Consider the following 20,589-nt stretch of genomic DNA (forward strand, 5'->3'; position numbering starts at 1 on the left):
ATTATTAATTAAGTTTATAAGTTATAATAAAGTATAAAATATTTTAATAATTAATATAAACCTTAACTTAATACTTACTTTCTATTAAGTAATATTTAAACTCCTTAAAGTAGTTAATAATTACTAAGAATTCCTTATTATAAATTAAATAATTAAGCTTTATTTTATATAATTTATATAAATAAAAGGTAATAAAGTATAATTTTCCTATATTATCTTATTAACTAATTTATCTTTTTAAGGCAAAATCTAATAAATCTATTTTTAGCTTGATTTCTTTATTTAAATTAAATATTATTAGTACAGGTTTGCTAAGGATTGCTTATTTAAGGTTATTAAAGGCTTATTAAGCTTTATTATTTTATATAAAGGTTTTATCCTTCTTAATAAGTTTTATTAAGGGATTTGCAATTTTATTAAAATCTTTAATAAATTATTTATAATAATTAATAAAGCCTAAAAAGGCTTATATTTCTTTAATATTATTAAGTTCTTTTTATTTTATAACTATAAATACTTTCTTTTTCTTTATTTAGATTTTTCTAAATATAATAATATATCTTAAAAAGTCTATCTTTATAATATAAAAGTAGCTTTTCTCTAGTTTAATTAATAACTTAGTATTTTATAATATTTTTAAGACTTTATAAATATATTCTTTATATTCTTCTTTACTATTTAAGAAGATTAGGATATTATTAAGGTAATATATTATAAAGATATTTAAGTACTATTAAAGTATATTATTAATTATCTATTAAAATATTATAAGTATATTAATAAGACTAAAAGGCATTACTAGGTATTTAAATAATCTAAATCTAGTTCTAAATACTATCTTCTATTTATCTCCTTCCTTAATATAAATAAGGTTATATATTCCTTTAAGGTTAAGGGCTATAAAGACCTTTTTTCCTTATAATTAATCCTTAAGTTCTATTATAAGTAAAAGTAAGGTTTAATTCTTAATAATATATATATTAACTCCTTTATAATTTATAATAGGTTATAGCTTTTTGTTTTTCTTTAATATAAAGAATATTATTAATCTTATTAATAAGGTTAATTCTTTAATATATTCTTTTTAAATTATTTTATTAATATATTATTATTAAACTTCTAATTCCCCTTAATTTAATAAATAAATCTTTTAAAATAATAAGTTTTTATTTATAAGTTTAATTTTATAATCTTATTAACTATATTTAAGGACTTTTATTTCTAGTTCTTTTTAAATAATTTATTATATATTTAATATTCTTTTAGAATATTCTTAAGTTAATCCTAGCTTATTATAGTAAATTTATCTTTTTATAAGTCTTATTATTTAAAGATATTTAGGATTTCTAATTTTTATTTTTAGCCTATCTTATACTTATATTATATTCCTCTTAAAGGTAATAAAGTCTTTACTTTATATTAATTTATATTAATCCTCTTAATTATAAATTAAGATCTTTTATTACTTATTATAATTATTTTACTATTATTATTAGGGTTATTAGGAAATATAACTTAGCTAGTCTTTTAGTTAATATATAGGTTTTATTATTTAAGCTAGTTTATTTTAAGGATAATATCTATCTCCTTTCCTAAAGGAATATTATTAAAACTTATTCCTTAATTTTTTCCTTTAATAAGGACTTTAAAGTAATTAATCTCTTAATTTATTATATTATTATTATAATTAAAGAGTTACTTTTTTATATTAATAAGTTAATATAGTAATTATTTCTTTTTTTATAGTAATTCTAACTTTATAATTATCCTTAAGTTAATAAAGTTCTTTTTTACTTTATTATTAATTTATATATTTAGCTATCTTTCCTTAATTTAAGCTTATAGTATTAGGCAATTAGGTTTATTATTTTATATAGCTCCTAAAGCACTTATTAGTTTAAGTCTTTCTTATTCTTACTTATTATTACTCTTTTATAGCTTTATTCTTATAGAAGGTATATTACTTTTCTTAAGGTATCTTAATAAGTTTATTTATAATTATTATTATAGTAACCTTTATTATTAATATAGTTATTAATAAATTTATTATTAAATAGTTACTATTAAAAGCATTCTTCTAATTTTTTATATTATTCTTTAAGTATCTTTAGGTATACCTTATATCTTTCTAATTTTATTATTTACTTATTATATAATACTTTAATATTATTAAGGTAACTTTAATAATATATTTTTAAGTTTATATATCCTTTAATATAATTTACTTTATTTAATTCCTATTATTCCTATTATTCCTTTATAAGTTCTTATTTATATCTACTATATTATTTTTAAGCTTTCTTTTACTTATTAATAAGCTTTCCTCTAATACTATATAGTTTCTTAAAAAATTCTATTAATATCTTAAGTTCTTTATCCTCTTAAGGCTTTAAACTTTCTTTAATAATATCTAAACTTATATTATTAATTAAATTTTATTATTCCTCCTTTTCTTATTCCTTATAGCTATTATAATTATAAAAGCATTATAAATTAATATATATATTAAAGTTTTTAGGTATATAAATTTTAAACTTTAATAATCCTTTACTATCTATATTTTCTTTAATATACCTAAAGTTAATTAAATTATAAGTTTATTACTATTTTATTTAAATTATATTATTATATTCTTTCTTAGCTTTTTTAATTAGTTATTAAGACTGGTAAATTCCTTTATAAAGTTTCTTTATTTTATAGATTTATTAGTAATAAAATATACTAAATTATAATTCTATTACTTTAAGGTTTTTATATTAGTAATATACTAGGTATCCTTTTATCTCTGTTTTTTAATAAGGATTATTATTAAGTATACTGAGAATTATAATAAAAAAGTAATTATTATCTTCCTTTTCTTATTTATATATTATATATTAATAGTATTTATATAATAGCTATAATAGTTTATTATATTCTAAATAAGTTAGAAATATTTTTATAATATCTTTAATATTAAATTTTAGTTCTTTATAATAAGGGTTTATAGCATTTACTATATAATAAGCCTAGACATATAAGCTTTTAAGCTTACTATTATTACTATATTCCCTAGCTCCTTATAAATATCTATCTTCTATTAAGGTATATATCCTACTATTATTTTTATTAAATAGTAGTTTATAAGGTTACTTTTACTTATTCTTAATTTATTTATCTTTATTATAGAGGTATTATATAGTATTTTATATTACTCCTCCTTTATATTTTATATTTTAAGAGTATTATTAATAATAAGTATAAATCTTATTTCTTACTTTATATTCCTTTTTTATTATTTTTTCTTTTTTTTAAATAATTATTTAGATTAAGGTAGTATTAATTATCTTAAATACTTTAGGTTATTTTCCTATATTAAAGGTAATTTTTATTCCTTATAGGTTTTTTAAGTATCCTTTAATTTCCTACTTTAAGGATTTCTTTTCCCTTATTATCTTAAAGGTTTTAGTTTATTTTATTTTCTTATATTTCTTCTTTTCTTTTCTCTTAAGATAGTAAGTATAATCCTTTTCCTTTTTTTATTATTAATTTTCTAGGTTTTTCTATTATTCCCTTTAGTATTTAACTACCTTTATCTTATATAGTATTAAGATTTAAGATATATTTCTTACTTTAGTATTTTCTTTTATTAAAAACTTTTCTTATAGTTTATAAATTAAGCTATTTAGGTATAAGTACTAGCTATATTTTAATATAATGCCTTTATATAAAGCTATTATATTATATAGGCTTTATATTATTCCTAATACTTAGGTTTATATAGCTATTTAAGGTTTTTATTTATTAATTACTATTAATATTTACTTACCTTAATTAGGATTTCTAAGCCTTTTTAATTAAAGATATTTATTAGCTATATATCTAAACTAATTATAATTATAATATTTAACTTTAAATATATTATAAGGTCTTTTATTATTATTATATTAGGTTACTTTAAGTATTATAAATCCTAGTTTAGTTTTATATTATATATTAATATATCTTTTTCTTTCTTAATTAGCATTTTATTATTTATTAATATTTTACTAAGAATTATATAACCCTCTATATCTTTTTACTTGCCTTTCTCTATATTATTTATATTACTAGTTATTAATTTTTATAATAATATTTATAAGCTTATTTAAGTTTTTAGATTTAGGCCTAATATTAATTATAATATCTTTAACTTCTAGCTTTAATCTTAAGTATACTTATATTATATAGGCTTCTTCTTCTTAATTAAGCTTAACTACTTAATAGTAATATTTTACTAAGTAATTTATAGTAAATCCTTTTTATTTAAGTTATTATATTTTTATTTTTATAATATGTTTTTGATTTATTACTTTAAAGGCATTTCTAAGCTTAGATTTAAAGTTTTTATATTTCTAATAAATATATTTTATTATTTCTTATTATTTTTTATATAATTTATTAATATAGTCTTAAATAATATGTTTTATTAGTTATAATACTTTATCTTTAAGGAATTTTATATTATATTAAACTCTTAGTTTATTAATAATAAACTAAATAAGGTAATATATCTAATAGCTTTAAAGGCTAATAAAGAATCCTTAAAGTTTATTAGTATTACTATTAAATAATTTAGGCTAGTAGGGTTAAAGGATTTCTTTAAGATCTTTTCTAGTTATTATAAAGGCTATAATATATTTAATATATTCCTTATAAAGTTTTTAACTATTTTCTACTTCCTTTTTAAATACCTTTATAATCTTAATAAGGTTAGCTACCTTTTTCTTTAGGTTTTTAATTTTATTTTTAACTATATTAAAGCTATTCTTTACATTTTCTAAGAAGTTATTATATTACTAGCTAAGATATTTAAGTTTATATTTAAGTTTTATAACTTCCCTTTTATAAGTATTTAGATAAGTAAAGGTAATATCTTCTTTATTTTTATTATTAGTCTCTATAAAAATATCTTTTAAGTTAAGAGGTATTTCTTATTATAAGTACTATTAAGTATATCTTAAGTTAAAAGGCTAAATTAAAGTATTAAGTATTATTATATTAGTATTACTTAATATTATATAATATATTTTAAATAAAAGCTATTAATATATAATAATTAGGGTTTCTAAATAAGTAAACTAGTTTATATTAAGTTTATATTTACAGATTATATAAGATATAATACTAAGTATTATAAAGTATTATATCTCTTAATAATTAAATAATATATATTAGGCTTATTAATATAAAAATACTTTATTAATAACTAATAAGCTAAGTTTTATAAAAGTACTAATAAATATATTTTATATACTAAAAGTAGCCTAATAGCTTAATAAGGAATAATAGTAATCTAAAGGTTAGATCTTTAAAGATTATTAATAATCCATAGTAATCCAGTCTTAAAGCGCCATAATCTAAGTAATCCAAGTAATCCAAGTAATCTAATAGAAGAGGATCATTACTAGGAGAAGTAATCCTTCTGTAATAGGTGGAAATTGTGGGGGCCACGTAACGTAGCCGCATGGGTCGTAACAATAAGATATTAACTTGTAATTCCTTTATGCATATTAACTCCCTAATGAAGAAGGTGATGGAAGGGCAACTATCCAGGTATCTCGGCAACCTCAGGGGTAGGAAGGATGCTCCGCAGCCTAATGAGGCTGTCAACTAGGGCTCGGACTTGAGAAGAAGCCATGCAAGCTTACAGTCCTATCTAGGTCCCCCTCCTTAAGTATTATCAAGATCTTGAATCTACTGTAGAGTATAAGGCTGCAAGGGATATATCAGTAAGGATAAGCAGGAAAGGGAAGGTAATACAATATAAAGGTTAAGATGCCTAAAATAGGTAGCACTCAGGAGCAAGAGGAAGAATTATCTTACCTAGCACGAGCCATTAAATAAACCTCCCTAACTAAAGGGAAAAGCCTATTCTAAGACGGACTGCTGCCTGGCTGTGCACCTTTGACAAACAAGGTGGCAATGAGCCCGCCACGTCACGTGGCCCGTTCCTATAACCGTTCTCGCTGCTGCCCTACGTTCATCCGCCCCTGGAAGATGTCGCCCGGCTAGACGGATGTATCAATAACCACCACAATCATCATCCGCTCTCATGCCACTAATGGTTTGTGCTACAATTTGGCTAATAGAGAGAGTTATTTAATATCAGAGTTGTTTTAATCCGATGCCATGTGAGTCCGTCTTTCCTATCCTAACCTGCGACATTGATAGTCAACGACGGGTCCAATGATGGGCAGCCATAAGCTCCTACACTTATCGTACACTCGATTTAAAATGACTTGTCAATATCCCTAATCGCATCCTCGAACGTGGCCCGGATGTTCATCTGAAACCACCACCCGAAAAAAGAACAAATTGCCATGAAAACCGTGGCAACTCCGCCCATAACAATCCATCCGTCGCTTGCGCTCCTCCGGTTTTTCGTGTCAGAAGCTACGTTAACAATAGCGTTGTCCAGGTTGAGCCACATGTCGGTGTTCACGTAACAGAAGCAGTTCCGAAAGACTCCAATGATCTGCATGAGAGTCGTCGCGATGCTGGTGAATAGAGCCAGCAAGAGTGTGAGGCTGAACACTAGAACCCAGAGCCAGCGGATGACGCGCTGGGACATTGTCCTCGGCACCGTCCTGCGTGTGGCGATGAAGTACAACGGCGTAAGCACTATCTGGAAGCCCGCATAAGTGACAAAGCTGAGTGACCGGCAGCCCCAACCAGCTGGGGGAGTCTGCCACGCCACCACCGCCCCCGCCGCCGGTGGCAGGGAAATAAGAATGATGGTGGGCAGTATGATCCAGCCTAGATACTCCCGCTTCTTGACTCGGACGTCATCCATGAACGCTTGATTGCCACGCTGCCACGCTCCCGCCTCCTCGAGCCATTCCCTTTTATTAACACCGCGGCGCCACATAAACACTGGCTGGAATATACCGTCATAGACCGGAGGGAATACCTTTCTTACTAGTGGCCTGCGAGTCGGAGGTGGCCGCCCGATGAGCATGGTGACCGGACTAGGGTTGTTGCTGGCAAGAAGGAACCCATTGACGATTGCGACATGCACGATAATCATCCACTCGACGCCAAAAGCCAGCGAGATGGCGGCATCCTGGTTACTCTTATCGTTGAGGAGGTCCAGGATGGTGTAGAGAAAGGCGCCGAGGTAGAAAACGATCGCCGCCCCGACGATGGCGCCGAAAGCCGACTGCGCCGTCATGAGCCTCTTGAGCTTCTCGGCCATGCTCGGATAGTTCTGGTTCGCCTCATTCCAGGCAAGCATCTGGACTCTGTCGCCTTGAGCCTCCTCAACCTCAGGACCTTCTGGTGCGAGGAAGTCTGGAGGTGTCTGCGGACGAGGCGGTGTCGCGGCCGTGGACCGACGTCTCCGTGTAGCCAGTAGCGCATCAGAAATCAACACAATCAGGTTGCCGCGGTAGGGCTCGAGCTGAAGGTTCCCAGCAAGGACAGTCACCAGGAGCTCTACCTTATCCCTCAAGGCACCTATGCCTTGGTCATTGGGCATAATTTCACCCGCCACGTTATTCCTAGCCACGTTTTCTCCCAAAGGGCCCAGAGCGATTTCGCTAGGCACATTCGGCTCACCGCCGACTCTCCCCGGAATGTAAGTCCTCCTCTCCAACGCCTTTAGAATCTTGAAGTCGAGCAGTGCTTCGTGCAGCCCGGCGACCATCATCGGGCCCGCCATGCTCATGATAGCCATAACCCATATAATGGCGTCGGCAGTAACAAACAGCAGTGCCGGTATCGTCATTAGCAGCGACAATACGGCTCGTTTCCAACCATGTTGATTCCTCAAGACCAAATCTTCCAGCCATCGCGACGAAATGAATTCGAAGCGCCTGGGGATGTTCATGCTGAAGATGACGGATGGAAGGAGGAACTGGACAATTGACCCAGCCCACTGGTCCAGGTTGTCTGTGCTGGAGATGCCCCAGCCGCTGCATTCGCTCTTGCAGAAATTATAAGTGACGTAGGCGTCAGGTGCGGCCGAATAAGACTCATTGTAGCTCTGCCCGCAGACGATGTTATCCATGAGAGTGGCAATGCCATTGTTGGGAGAGACAAAAGCGTTTTTCTCGCGGGCTCTATTGCAACACGCCTTATCACTATAACTCGAAGCTACTGTAGCAAGTCGAGCGTAGATAAGGAGTGTCAGGAGATAAGATACTGCTCGGGGCCGCATCGTATCGGCTGCAGTTGGATCTGAAGTCGGGAATAATACAGGCCTGAACCGACAGACTAAATTGGGAAACGAAACGTCAAGTTTATTCTGATAGCAGTAAGGACTGGCTTACTGACGAGGGGCGGAAGAGAACAGAGCCAAAGTTATAGAGAGGTCAAGAATACCACGAGCGCAGTCAGTTCCGAAGTCGAATAGGTTAAGCTGATCAACATGAGTGAGGCCACTCTATTTGTACTTTGGTGAACGGACTTAAGATGACTTGGGTTTCGGGCACATGTGTTTTGAGTTGTCTTGTCTCACCCTACGCACTGCGTTCAGGCTCTACAGCCGCCGAATGTCCGGCGTCGCTGGGTGCAGGTGTAAGAAAAGAGATCTGATTTGACGCACAGAGCAAGTTGCGCAGCACACCGCCTTCTCTGAATCAGGTTGCTTTAAGTCTGCCTTACCAGTGCGTAGCATCTGAACTCAGAGTGAGGCTTCATGGGCCCCGTTGTGTCCGGGGCGTAACGAGGAGATATCACCGTGGGATTCTGTGTTTATCTCGGGCCGTATATGCAGAGCCCTAGGCGGCGCAGCGAGTGGACGTGGTGGCATAACTTGTTTCTTATCCGCTTGTGTTTCTTTTTCAACCATACTAAAATGGCGGGGCTGGCAAAATAAGCCGCACAAAACTATGTCTTGGCAATTCGTTAGGCTAGCGACCCAAGGTTGATGTTTGGGGAAATCATAGACGAGCTTGTGAACATGGAAAGCAAAGGTACCTAAAACACAGCATCGTTCGTACTGGTTCACTTTGGATCCTTTCGGCCAACTGGCTAGGCCTCTCATCGACATCGCAAGGATCAGAGCCTTGAAGTCCGCCTCAGTTGGGTCTTTGATGCACTGAGTCAAGACCCATGGGCAATGCGAATCCATATCATGCTTCAAGATCGTCAACGGGGAAAGCAGGTGGAGACGAAGGCGGGGAAATTTGAGGCTCAAAATGGGGCGGCGGCAGGCCCCTTGCTTGCTGTTTCACGCCAAGTCATGGTTCGGATGTGCAGGGTCAGGCCAAGACAGATACCGAAGCCTACAGGGGTTGCAGAAATTAAGATCAGCCTTTAAGAACTATGACTAATTAAATCATGCCCCAGGCTTACGCCATCGGTGCCGGCACGAGTAAGGCTGGCTGTCCCAACAGACTGGGTCAACTTTGGGCGGGAGCTGGGGGATCCAGGAATTTGGGCTGGGTTGAGGGCGGAGTACTGCGCCCGCCCACTCAGGTAAAGCCGAGGGGGTCAATTCAAACTTACGCCCACATTCCACCTCCCCGTTCAGGATCGAGACTTGGCCAGGCGAAGCTGAGCACCTCGACGACCTGCTGATTTTCTCCCACATTTGAAGGTCCTCTATAGAGAAATACGCGTTTGAATGCGAATTGTCGCGCGGTTGCGGCCTTGCGCGCCACTCGCTTATCAGCACGTTATCAATTTTTTAATTCTTTTTAAGGAGAGAGAAGAGAGGAACAAAAAGGGGGGTGGGGGTTGTTTGGGGTTCTGCAACCTTCAACGTTGAGGCTGGTCGATGCGAGCCACTATGCTCTCTCGGTTCACTGAGGGTGAGTTTGCAACTTCCGCCGCGGTGATTGAACAATTCTGGCGTCAGGGTCTCGTGCCCTTCAATCACTATGCCTGGCCCCCCTTTGCCCAATACAGCCGTCGGCAGCACGCCCTCCACTGCCGACGACTCTGGTGAGCGATCCTGCCGTCGCCGGCACTGCCACTCATGTTTCTTCAGCCCGACCGCTCCGCCCGCCGATTCTGCCCTCAACAGTGCATACTGACCATTCCAGTCGTGTATTGACTTGCTTCGTGCCATGGTTCGTTGCTTCACCTACACTCACGCCGTCTACCTGCTAGTTCCCCAGGAAGTATTGCGACAAGCCTGGTAAAGTCATCCTACTTCCTCGTGGAACTTGCTAGAATCTTAAGGACGTGACCCAACAACCCTACAAGTGGGGAGACGGGAATCTCGAGACGTTAGCCCGAAAAATCTCGGCCGACAATTTTCGGCTAGGACACAATGGATCTCATTTTGACTCCACAGTAGGTCAAGCAGCGATTTGCTCAAAGGCAGGGAAGCAGTGGCTGTGATGTTCTCTGTGAGATGCCAGTCCCAGTCCCTGAGGCATCGTGCAATGCAACATAGCCAAAGCCTTGCGACACCAAATCCGGAGCTCGCGATCAACGTCCATGTGGTCGAATATTTTGTTCAAGAGACAATGGAACCTTTGTCGACATAAACAACTACTACGATTTTTGCAGACATAAGGCCCGCCCTAACCGAGACAGAAGCAGATTCGAACAGACGGGCCGTCCCGGCAAGCTTGCCGCAGCTACGAGATCTTAGCATACCCAGCCAACCCCAGTCCCACCCTCAGCCACAGACCAACCAGCCCAAGGCCCGAACCAGAACTCAACCCACAGAAAGACATCCGCATCCTCATTCAAGTCCGCAACAACTGTGTGCCAACTGTCCGGCCAGATCCCACTAGATATGCTGCCTTAGAGATTGTTACTTTTGTGGTGGAAAGCCTAGCTCTTTAAGAATATTCTCCACCCTCTTCCTCGACTCATCGACTGAGAGAGACTTCCAGAAGCCGGGTGGGGCTCGTTGGTGCGGAGGATGCTCCCAGAACCGGCGGACGGAAAAACTGGGGTCATTCGGTACGGAGACAATTCGTCTGGAACTAGAAGGATGAGGCAAGGGTCAGCAGGATGCGAGATATTGATGTGAAGGACAAGAGGAACTTTGAAAGAAGTGAAAGGATTGAAAGGAGTCGGTTCACCTAAGCGGAGGTTTAGCCACATTTCGGGCCGATAATGGAGACATAGTAGAGGTTGAGTGTGGCATCCCCTAAATCTGCCCTTATTAATGGATAGGGCAGGACTGGAGCGGGGAGGTATGACGCTGAAAAATGTGATGGATAGCTTTGGGAGGCTGAGGGATTGCAGGAGAAGCACAACCCTACTTATACCTGCAGTTTGATCACGAAAACGAAGACGGGGACGGTTTTGGAGTGTTGAAGGTTATGTTTGACTCCCGCTGTGAGGATTCTAAGGCTGAGCAAGTTGAATGAGCAGGCCATCTTAGGTCTACTGAGTTGGTATCTACTGAAAACCACTTGCGTACCAGTTGAATTCCGGCACTGCACGGTCGTAGCTAGTCAGTTGCCACAGTGGACACCCATACCAACTGCGTACACACTGACAGTGTGTGCGGGCGGCAATGTGTGCTCTGTTAATGATGTACCTTTCACATTGACTGACGGTCTAGCTGTCCAAATGTACTCTGGAAGTAGCTCTGAATTGGGATCCCCTGGTGAGCCCCGAGTCAGGCTGCTGCATAATTTTTGAGTGGGATACCCATGCGCGGCTGGCTCTTTTTCATGAGAGGTCATCCAAAATGGCGCTTGATTGGTTAAGCCCTCAATTGACACCATCCCTGCAGGCGGTTCTTCCACGCCAGTGATGCTTATCTCCACGCTGCTCTACGTTGCACAGAAAATTCTACAGGCATGCAATTATTGGCGGGACAAGCTCCGTCCCTATAATTTTACGGGGTATCCTTCTCAAAAAGATGGCCATATACCCCGATAGTGGACTTAGAATCGTAATTTCACGGGGGACCTGGCCTCGGTGAACCGCCGCACTGACTCTTTACATCTTCTTCCATGCAACCGCTCAAGCAGATCAACTGGAGTTGGTCTAATACTTTGCGTGCTTCTGTCACTCCTATCTTGTTTGAGACTCTTGATCCTTGTGTTCCTAGGGGTGAATTGGCAAACGAGGCTCTGCATGCAGGTGGTGTCGATTGGAATAAAGCCAATTTAGCTTCAACAAAGACGACGTGGCTCCCTCGCCATCCCACGAACAGGAGCATATAACCGAGTCAGTGGTGGGTGGTTGAGAGCAGTGCAACTGTCCCTGGGCTATTCCATCAGGCTGATTTGAGGCGCGTCCTCAACATACATCTGTCCTAGAGAGGACGGAAAAAAGGACCCTGAAACATGCGAGGCAGGTTGCGCCCGCCTTCGAAATGCCTAGCCGCCCCGACGGATCCAGAGGCTTCGTGGTCAAGCAGACATCTACGTCGACTCTGTGCCTCTGGTGATAATGTGTTTTTACTGCTGTGTTTGACACGGCTGCGTCCTAAGCCGCTAAGCATTCCGATTCGCTCAATGCAGGCTGCCCAGGTGGGGCCCATCTCTCACATTTCCACGGCGGAAATCGTGGTGAAGGGGGAGGTGAGGTGTGGCGTAATCGGTGATGCTCCTGGACCCTTCTTGAACCCCAAAATGCAGCCCGGTACCAGCGGGTTGGGACGCCTAACGGTTGCCTGCGGAAGTCATTTTGAACATGCGTACCAGTGGCATGCTGCGCCCTACCCCTGCATATGCTACAGTCGGGCGGCTTGCGCCGCTGATCGCTTCATCCAGAATTGCCCGTCGAAGGTGAGACCAGGAGATAAACCTCGCCATGAGCCTGGGTCAGAGGCGCAACATTTGTTAGGCAAAGTTTATAACTGCTCCACATAAAGATTTGTTTCACTAACATGTCTAACCCAACGTTCCGCATACAATCCATGTAAGGTTTTGCCGATATCTAGCGCGGCGCCTCAAGCTGCCAGTGAACAAAGCTAGAGTCAGTTCTTTCTTGCGCAGGGGAAAGGTTTTCTTTAAAGCACTAGGGTCGACCATAACTGACACCGATACCTGAACTCTTAACTTTTATAATACTCACCTTGAGCCTAATTTTCCTTTGTTTTTGCTGGACTACTCTGCTCGTTCTTGTCCTACGATGCATCGAGCTCACATCGACCCGTCCACAGTCGTGGGCATCGTCTTCGGCGTCCTGTGCGTGACGTATGAGCTCAGAATTCATGCATACCGTCCATGCTGGAGGAAGCCATAAGGCATTCGAAGGGAGTTTATGCCAGTGAGGTGACCTCAGTTGGTTTCAGCGGACAACAGAAGCCCCGGGAGGCATGACGAATCCAAAAGTATGCTGCTTGGACATGGATCCATTTGCAGAGAGGTCGGCTCCTCGACTTAGACTTTAGTGAGTGACCAGCTATATAAGCAGCTGACTGGCTCCTAAATGAAAGCCAGGTATCAGCAAAGCTCCCTACTACCCTCAATATTAGTGCATACTGTGAGAATTGGGTGCCTACGTCTTTACCTTTAGCCTTCTCATCGCTATCGTTTTCCACATGCCATTTCCCTTTAGATTGCTTTGCGACCTCCTCGAGAGGCTCGAGAGAAACGCCAGGAGGTCATCGAGCATCGACACGATCCAGGAACGTGACACCATTCTTGTCTGGCTCAACAAACACCCTGCAGTCATTCCACGGCGAGGCCCAGAAGCCGTTGCATTCTTGTCAAGATACTAATATTACCGGTGTAATCTTTCTTATTCCACTTGTAAATTAAAGAGTGTATAAAAGGATTCCTTAGAGTTTGTAAGTATAAGGGAATTAGGGGTGAGTAAAGAAACTGATAGTGATATCTGGTTATAGGCTCCAGTTGAATTTAAAGAAGGAGATTGGCTGTGCTGAGTTGACGGGCGATAGTCTCGGCATCGGCATCGGCTCAAATGCAACAGACAGTCTCATGGACTTCAGTCTCTAGCCGAGTCTGTATAGCACCATAGACAACGGCAGCGGGATGCAACACTTAAAGCATTTCTAACCTCTCTATAATTACCCTCAGGTGTTTGCCGGTAAACACGATCGATATGCTTGGCTCGGCACTAAGAACATGTCGGCCGAGCACTGTTGCACTATGCAAACCATTTAGCCCATGTTTAAATGGACCTCTAAGAGAAGGGCTACTTCCCGAGGTTAGGGTTTAAAGAGACTGGGTTTGGTAGTGGCGTATCTTGATTTTCCGTTGTCGACACGACCCGCAAGCTAAAGATATATAAACTCTTTAGTCCCTTCTTCATACTAAGGGAGCTGTTCGATGCTTGGCATGGGTCCCTACCGGATGAGGGCGCGGAGCTGGGAGTAATGGGCAGAGATTAGCCCCCTGGCTTGACTCGCGTGTTGACGAGGTCGAGGAATCTGAAAAACTAAAGGTTCTATTTACCACCATATTCGATATTCTCAGTGACGGTTATAAGATTTATTATATGTAAGGCTGCAGCCTCCAGCTATTTAAGTGAAATAGTAAATTAGCCTCCTAGCTAGACCCTGACAGAGCCTGCAGCGATTGTTTCACCAAGAAGAATGATGCCATAGTGGTCAAAGATGATACTCTGTACATGATTTTACACGCTGTCAGCATAACAACCTGTCGGCAATACATCTGCCTGCAGACGAAGCTAATCCTACTGTTAAATGAGTAACCTGCTAGCATTACAACCTGCTGGATGGTAATTTGTTGGCATTATAAATCTTTGAGGGGCGGTTCTGTCCCGATGTGTTGGCAGTAAGCCGCCCTGAACCCCGAGGAATGAGTCGAAGCGGGGCGAGGTATGGTAAAGACTGCCAGCCATTGCTGACATCTCCCGATTGCCGGAGTAGGAGCAGGCTGCTTCAGTCCAGCTTACTTCAGCCCACGCAGTAAGTTCTCAGATGCCCACTTAACAACATGCTCCTTTCGAGATGGTGGCTGTCAATGAACATAAATAATTTTTCGAGCATTTGCTGCACCCATATTTCGCCAAAGCTGTCTCGATCGTCCCCAGGGCAGATGGTAGAGTTACAAGCCTAAACCCCTGATCGTCGTCCAGCCGTCCTCCGTCACCACGTCCGTGCTTTGTCTGTAATAGGCAGTGATGCACTAAATCAGGCCATGGTTGCATTAACTGACCCAGTAGGTTGGCCTGGACCCCATTGATCGGCAAGGTGACACAGAACACGATCCAATGATCAGCTAGTATTACGAAACCCTTGAGTTTGCATAGGGTAGTCAAAAGGTAGTGGCGCAAATGCGGTACCACTTTGTACCACGTCTTCTGGGTTAGTGGATATATCATATCTCTTATTGGGGCATATCGAGAAAGAGACATCCGGATACATCGTGCGAATTATTATGCGAGCATTTCCAACGCCATTATTTTCAGCGCAGCCTGAGTTGAGGGAAGTGTTTAGGGCGTTCCAATCTACCACGGACTCAAGTGCCGCGGCAATCCCTTTCAACCTCAAGATATATCCCGTCCCTTCCCCCGGTGCCAACTGTCTTCGCACCGTATCCGACCGTTCCTCGGGACCTCCCGAGCTACAGAGACCGTATAGACTGACGCCATTGTCCCTCTCCTCCAGCATGGTAATCAAGCCCGAGTGTTCTACCGCACCGGCATGCAACTCGGGCCGTCACAAACCATCGAAAGCCCCGCCCAGGTGCACAATCGAGAAGCGCCACGACACGCAGTTGAACGATACATTTACCGAATTACGGGATAGTATCTCTAGTATGAGAGTTATAATGGGAAAGGAAGGAGAGGAGAGTGTAATGAAGGATCCGCAAGGAGGAACGCCTAAATTGATAGGAGATAAGGTTAGTCTGCACCCAACTCGTGACATAATAATTCTTACATAGAATAGGAGGCCATTATATGTATGGCGAGAGAGTACATTGCGCTCCTCGAGGAGAGAAACAGATCTCTTGTAGAAGAGCACACAGTACTGCAGTCGACAATTGCTGCATTTGAGATGTTATTTCCACATTACTAATCTTCCAATACATGTTTTGCGCATCGACATGGTCAGGTTTAATGTGGATGTCGCGGCAGGTGATGAGGGACTTCTAGGGCCGCCAGGCTATTGGGGGCAGCCGAGGCAAGAGGGAGGGGAGACTGTTAATATGTAATGGATACTTAGCCCTGGAGCGACGGCCGCACTGATCGAATTCATTGTATGTTGATCTTGGACAATTGTTGCTCTGCCTAGCTGTCTTAACAAAGTGCAGAAACATCCCTCCTGTGAGTAGAGTGGGAGTGTTCTTTGTGGCATTGACGACAAGCAGGAACTCGTTAGGAGGATAATAGTGATCCGAGAACATAGAACTTCTCACAGACCCTGCTGTGCCAGCTAAAAACCCCGCAACGGCAAGCTGATCAAGTCAGGGGAAGCTAGTTCCAAGTCGAGTTCCAGCTGTTGATGTTGTATGTTGGTCTCGGGAGAACGACGAAAACTTCCGCAAGAAAAGCCCAGTGCTTCTCGTGGCTGTCCGAAGCTGTGGTCTGATGAATGGTAGTTAAGTCCTCCATATATTTCTGCAGCACCTTTTGGTTGCTGTGTAGCTTCTCGTATCCCTTCTCAACTGCCTCAACGCGGTTCAAGATGAGGAGTAGCGAGTCCCGCAAAGTTGTCGCATGCCTATATCCACAGCAACAATCGTTAGTGAGCAGTTCCCGTGAGGGAGTTCCTCGGGCACATCTTAACGTGCATAGGGAGATTCAACAGGCTTCACTAACCGGTGCAGTTCAGTATGCATTTCACGCTTCAACGCTTCGACTTCCTCGCTCGTCATCCGCGGGCTCATGGCCTGGGTGTCATCCGGTTCAATTGCTCTCTCGAGAGGCTCCCTGGTATCCTTGCCAAGAGCGAGGATGAACGAAGGCGGCTGGCGCCCTGACAATCCAACTAGCCCGGTCATGGCTGGATGTGGATAACAGGAACCGGTAAATATATAGGACAGCTGGAAACTATTGTGGGAAGGTAAACCATATGAGAATTGCGACTGAAATGGAGCCATCGAATATGGGTTTGTGAACCCAGCGGGTGCAGAGGCTGGGCTCAAGCATAGATGTAAATCTGGGTCAGTGACGCAGGCTACGTTTCGCCGAGAATTGGTGGGACGTGCCCCCCTGTTCGCTGATTCGGAAATGTTGTCATGGTTGATGAATTTTGGGGTCAGAATGATCTAAAACTCTCTATACAGTCGCTGACTGAATGGATTGACTGCAGAAAACTTACGGTAGATCGCTTCTGCCGTTGACACTTTATTACCGGCATGAGTGCGCATGCCTCCGTGATCCTCACTGCCTGCTGGAGGCATTCAGTCGCTTGGAGCCCAACAGTTGGGTCCTTGTAGCGCGCTTGGCAGCTTAGTAGGGGACCTTGAACGCAAGAATTGGCTGATTGCCAAGCCCCTGGCTTCCAGCATGGCTCGTTGCAGAATTGTTCGTCCTTGTGCCAAGACCTACACACAGATGATACAGAACAATGATGGCCATCATGCTAGTTATTCGGAAATGCCATCACAATGACATCCGCTCGATGCCGTTGGGACGTTAGTTATTCACATTTCCTCTCTTCAGCTAAAATTGTAGGTTTGTCAATGCAGCATGGCAGCATCTCTGACTTTGCCCCATAAGCTGCTTCGCGTCGATTAGAGAAGAGAGAGCGTGGCGCCGGACGCGGAAACTTGAGCCTCACGATTTCCACAAATTCCGGAACCGTGCTTGGTCCCTCACGCCATCCTCACCACCATGTCCATTCCCCCTTCTTCCAAATTCCTGGATCCCCAGTTCCCGCCCAAAGTTGACCCAGTCCGTTGGGACAGCCAGCCTTGCCCGTGCCAGCACCGACAGCGTAAGACTGGGGCATGATTTAAATTAAGAGGCTGATCTTAATTTCTGTAACCCCTGTGTCGACCCCCTTGTAGCGATACCCACCCGGGAACTTCCGTGGCCGAGAGATATAAACGCCAATCCTTATCGAATTGCCCAATCTATATCTTAATATTATCTAAGACTTACCATCCACAACCCCTCTTTCGGCATAACCCCTCTTTCGGCAAGCAAAATAAAAAAAGCTTCACCAAAACTCATCAACTTCACTTACACAAATATTGGCCAAAATAAATAGCTACTTGGAGGACAATGCCTTTGCTGATTATAGAAATGATTGGAGTTAACGATTGTAGCCCTCTAAGGCTGTGCGGGGTACGCGATGTATGCATACCGTGATATGGAAATAGTGTTAATTCGATCATCAAGTTCTTCACCGCTCTTTTCTGTGTTTTTTGGCCTTTATCTGCGACAACATATGAAAATGCCTAGGTCAAGACTTCGATGGAAATACACAGAGGAAGATATGGCAGAGGCCATATTGGATGTTACTGATAATGGTTTTTCACCTCCTCAAGCCGCTCAGAGACGGGGAGTGCCTCGGAGCACTCTAATCGACAGACTTAACGGCCGCGGGGCCGTGAAAGAGCAGGTCCACCCTTATCGACGCTTGTCCAAGAGCCAAGAGGATAGGCTCGCTTTCTGGATACTCCGTCAGGAGTCTTTGGGCTATGCTCCGTCCCACAGTCAGATCCGCGCTTGCGTCATGGGCCTGCTGAGACAGCAGGGCGAACATCCCGACTTAGGACGCAACTGGGTGAACAAGTTTATCAATCGCCGTGCAGACCTAAAGACCAAGATGGGCAGACGTCAAGAAGCCAAGAGGTTCGACTCTTTCACACCTAGAGCGGTTCATTGGTACTTTGATATCAGGGAGGGCCAATATGGTTGGATCAAGCCTGAAAACACCGTCAACGTTGATGAGGGGGGTATTATGACTGGTTTCGGCAAGCATTCACCTCTATTCCCTGTCAATGCTTGAGTTTTGGCCGACTAACCCTCTGGGTTCAGGTCTAGATAGCCTGGTCGTTGGAAGCGCGGACCCGAAGCGCAAGGCGTTTCTCAAGGGACCACAAACTCGGAATTGGACTTCATTCATCGAAGCTATCACCGCTGACGGCCGCGCTTTAGTTCCTGGCATAATATTCAAGGGGAAACAACTCCAGAAACAGTGGTTTCTTGATGAGTTCAAGCAGATAGCAGACTGGTATTATATAACATCGCCCAACGGGTGGACTGATGACCACATAGGCATTGAATGGCTTGAAAGAGTTTATCTGCCCCAGACTACGCCTGCCGACGACTCTGATGCGAGACTGATCATTTTAGATGGTCATGGAAGCCATGCAACAGTATGTTCACTATTTTCCCCACCTCAAGATCAGTGCTGAGTGATGGAAGGATGAATGGATGGCCACGTGCTTTTTGAACAACGTTTATTGCTGCTATCTACCAGCACACTGCTCTCATGGACTCCAGCCACTGGACAATGGAGTATTTAATGCGTCGAAGGCTGCATATCGACGAGAGTTGGAAAAGTTCGCTTCGTTGACTGATTCCGCTCCAATGGACAAGGTCAATTTCATCAGGGCCTACGCCAAGGCTCGCCGAGTTGGAATGACCAAGAAGAACATACTGTCTGGCTGGAGGGTCACTGGGAACTGGCCAATTTCACGTGCGAAAGCGTTACGGCACCCTGAAATCCAACAAGATGGGCCAAACGGCAACCCAAGAGTGACTCCTGAACCCAGGCCTTATCTTGGCTCGGACGATACGCCACAGACGAGCCGTCAAATTCGTGACCTTGGGTTGAACAAAACACCAAAGACGCGGAGACGGTATAACGTGATAGCCAAGGGCTTTGAAGCTCAACAGCAGACAGTAGCGGCGCATACGCAGAGGATTGCCAGCCTAGAGGAAGAATTGGCTCGGCTGAAAAGAGGGAAGAAGAGGAAGGCGGTGCCGAATCCTAACAAACGTTTTATGACTCTTGGAGAGACTCTAGCTAGTAAAGAGTGCATACCAGAAGGGGCGACTCGTTATATGCCTGTTGGGGTGGAATTTGTCTCTTCAAGCGAGCAAGAGTCAGAATCGGAGGCTGGTTCTGTCATCGAAGTCAGAGAGGAAAACATACCCCACCAACCACCCAGGCGGTCGCGGCGGGTGGCGAAAAAAACCAGAGTACAATAGATAAACCCTATTTATGATTTATGAAACGAAAAATTTCACGGATTTCTATCAATTCGGTCAAGTTCTGTGTAAGTGAAGTTGTTGATTTTTGGTGGTGGCTTTTTTATTTTGCTTGCCGAAAGAGGGGTTATGCCGAAAGAGGGGTTGTGGATGGTAACCCTAAAGTTAAATATATTATAATTAATATTTAACTTAAGCTAATTATATATAATAAACTTATATTAAAAATAATAATAATAATTGATAATGAAAAAGATATTATAAAAAAACTAGTGAAGAAAAAAAAAATCCGATAAATTAAGACTGAGTGCCGGACAAGTTGGATTCTCTCTACCATCACCAACCTCATCATTTCCACTGCATGCATCCCTGTACGTGGCCCACACAACTGCCGCTTCCCTCCAGCATCAAGATTTACGGCATTGACCAAACAAATACATCCAACAACAACCTCCTTGCCAACCTCAGCCACGGATAATCTCGAGTGCATTTCAGCAGTTTCAAACCCCTGTTTCTATCCCACAAACTTCCAGCCACTATCACAATCACAAACAATCACAAACACAGACGGCAATCACGCCAGGCCTTCGCCCATAGATGAGA

General features: G+C 41.2%; 3 protein-coding genes across 3 annotated transcripts; 1 reads left to right on the top strand and 2 right to left on the bottom strand.

Annotated features, from left to right (window-relative positions):
• Window positions 1–6,101: 6,101 nt before the first annotated feature.
• Window positions 6,102–8,179, bottom strand: BKA55DRAFT_668986 (uncharacterized protein; the record flags this gene model as incomplete). Its single annotated transcript, XM_046197930.1, has 2 exons — window positions 6,102–6,898; window positions 7,058–8,179. 2 exons carry the CDS (start codon window positions 8,177–8,179, stop codon window positions 6,251–6,253), a joined length of 1,770 nt encoding a protein of 589 aa, XP_046040675.1. The 3' UTR covers window positions 6,102–6,250.
• Window positions 8,180–15,305: 7,126 nt separating this feature from the next.
• BKA55DRAFT_587652 (uncharacterized protein) lies at window positions 15,306–16,209 on the top strand. Its single transcript, XM_046194688.1, has 3 exons — window positions 15,306–15,719; window positions 15,767–16,076; window positions 16,131–16,209. Exons 1-2 carry the CDS (start codon window positions 15,486–15,488, stop codon window positions 15,893–15,895), a joined length of 363 nt encoding a protein of 120 aa, XP_046040676.1. The 5' UTR covers window positions 15,306–15,485; the 3' UTR covers window positions 15,896–16,076; window positions 16,131–16,209.
• A 167-nt stretch (window positions 16,210–16,376) lies between these two features.
• Window positions 16,377–16,820, bottom strand: BKA55DRAFT_587654 (uncharacterized protein; the record flags this gene model as incomplete). The annotated part of the gene is made up of 2 exons (XM_046194689.1): window positions 16,377–16,558; window positions 16,602–16,820. The coding sequence occupies one exon, from the start codon at window positions 16,818–16,820 to the stop codon at window positions 16,602–16,604; it is 219 nt and encodes a 72-aa protein (XP_046040677.1). The 3' UTR covers window positions 16,377–16,558.
• Window positions 16,821–20,589: the final 3,769 nt, after the last annotated feature.

Source organism: Fusarium redolens (genome assembly GCF_020744475.1).
Source record: "Fusarium redolens strain MPI-CAGE-AT-0023 chromosome Unknown BKA55scaffold_48, whole genome shotgun sequence".
Taxonomy (NCBI): domain Eukaryota; kingdom Fungi; phylum Ascomycota; class Sordariomycetes; order Hypocreales; family Nectriaceae; genus Fusarium; species Fusarium redolens.

Bases quoted from the DNA above. Each gene is read 5' to 3' on its own strand.
- BKA55DRAFT_587652 (XM_046194688.1), top strand. From the start codon at position 15,486: ATGGTAATCAAGCCCGAGTGTTCTACCGCACCGGCATGCAACTCGGGC. The intron at 15,720-15,766 runs GTTAGTCTGCAC...TACATAGAATAG, and splicing joins CTAAATTGATAGGAGATAAG to GAGGCCATTATATGTATGGC.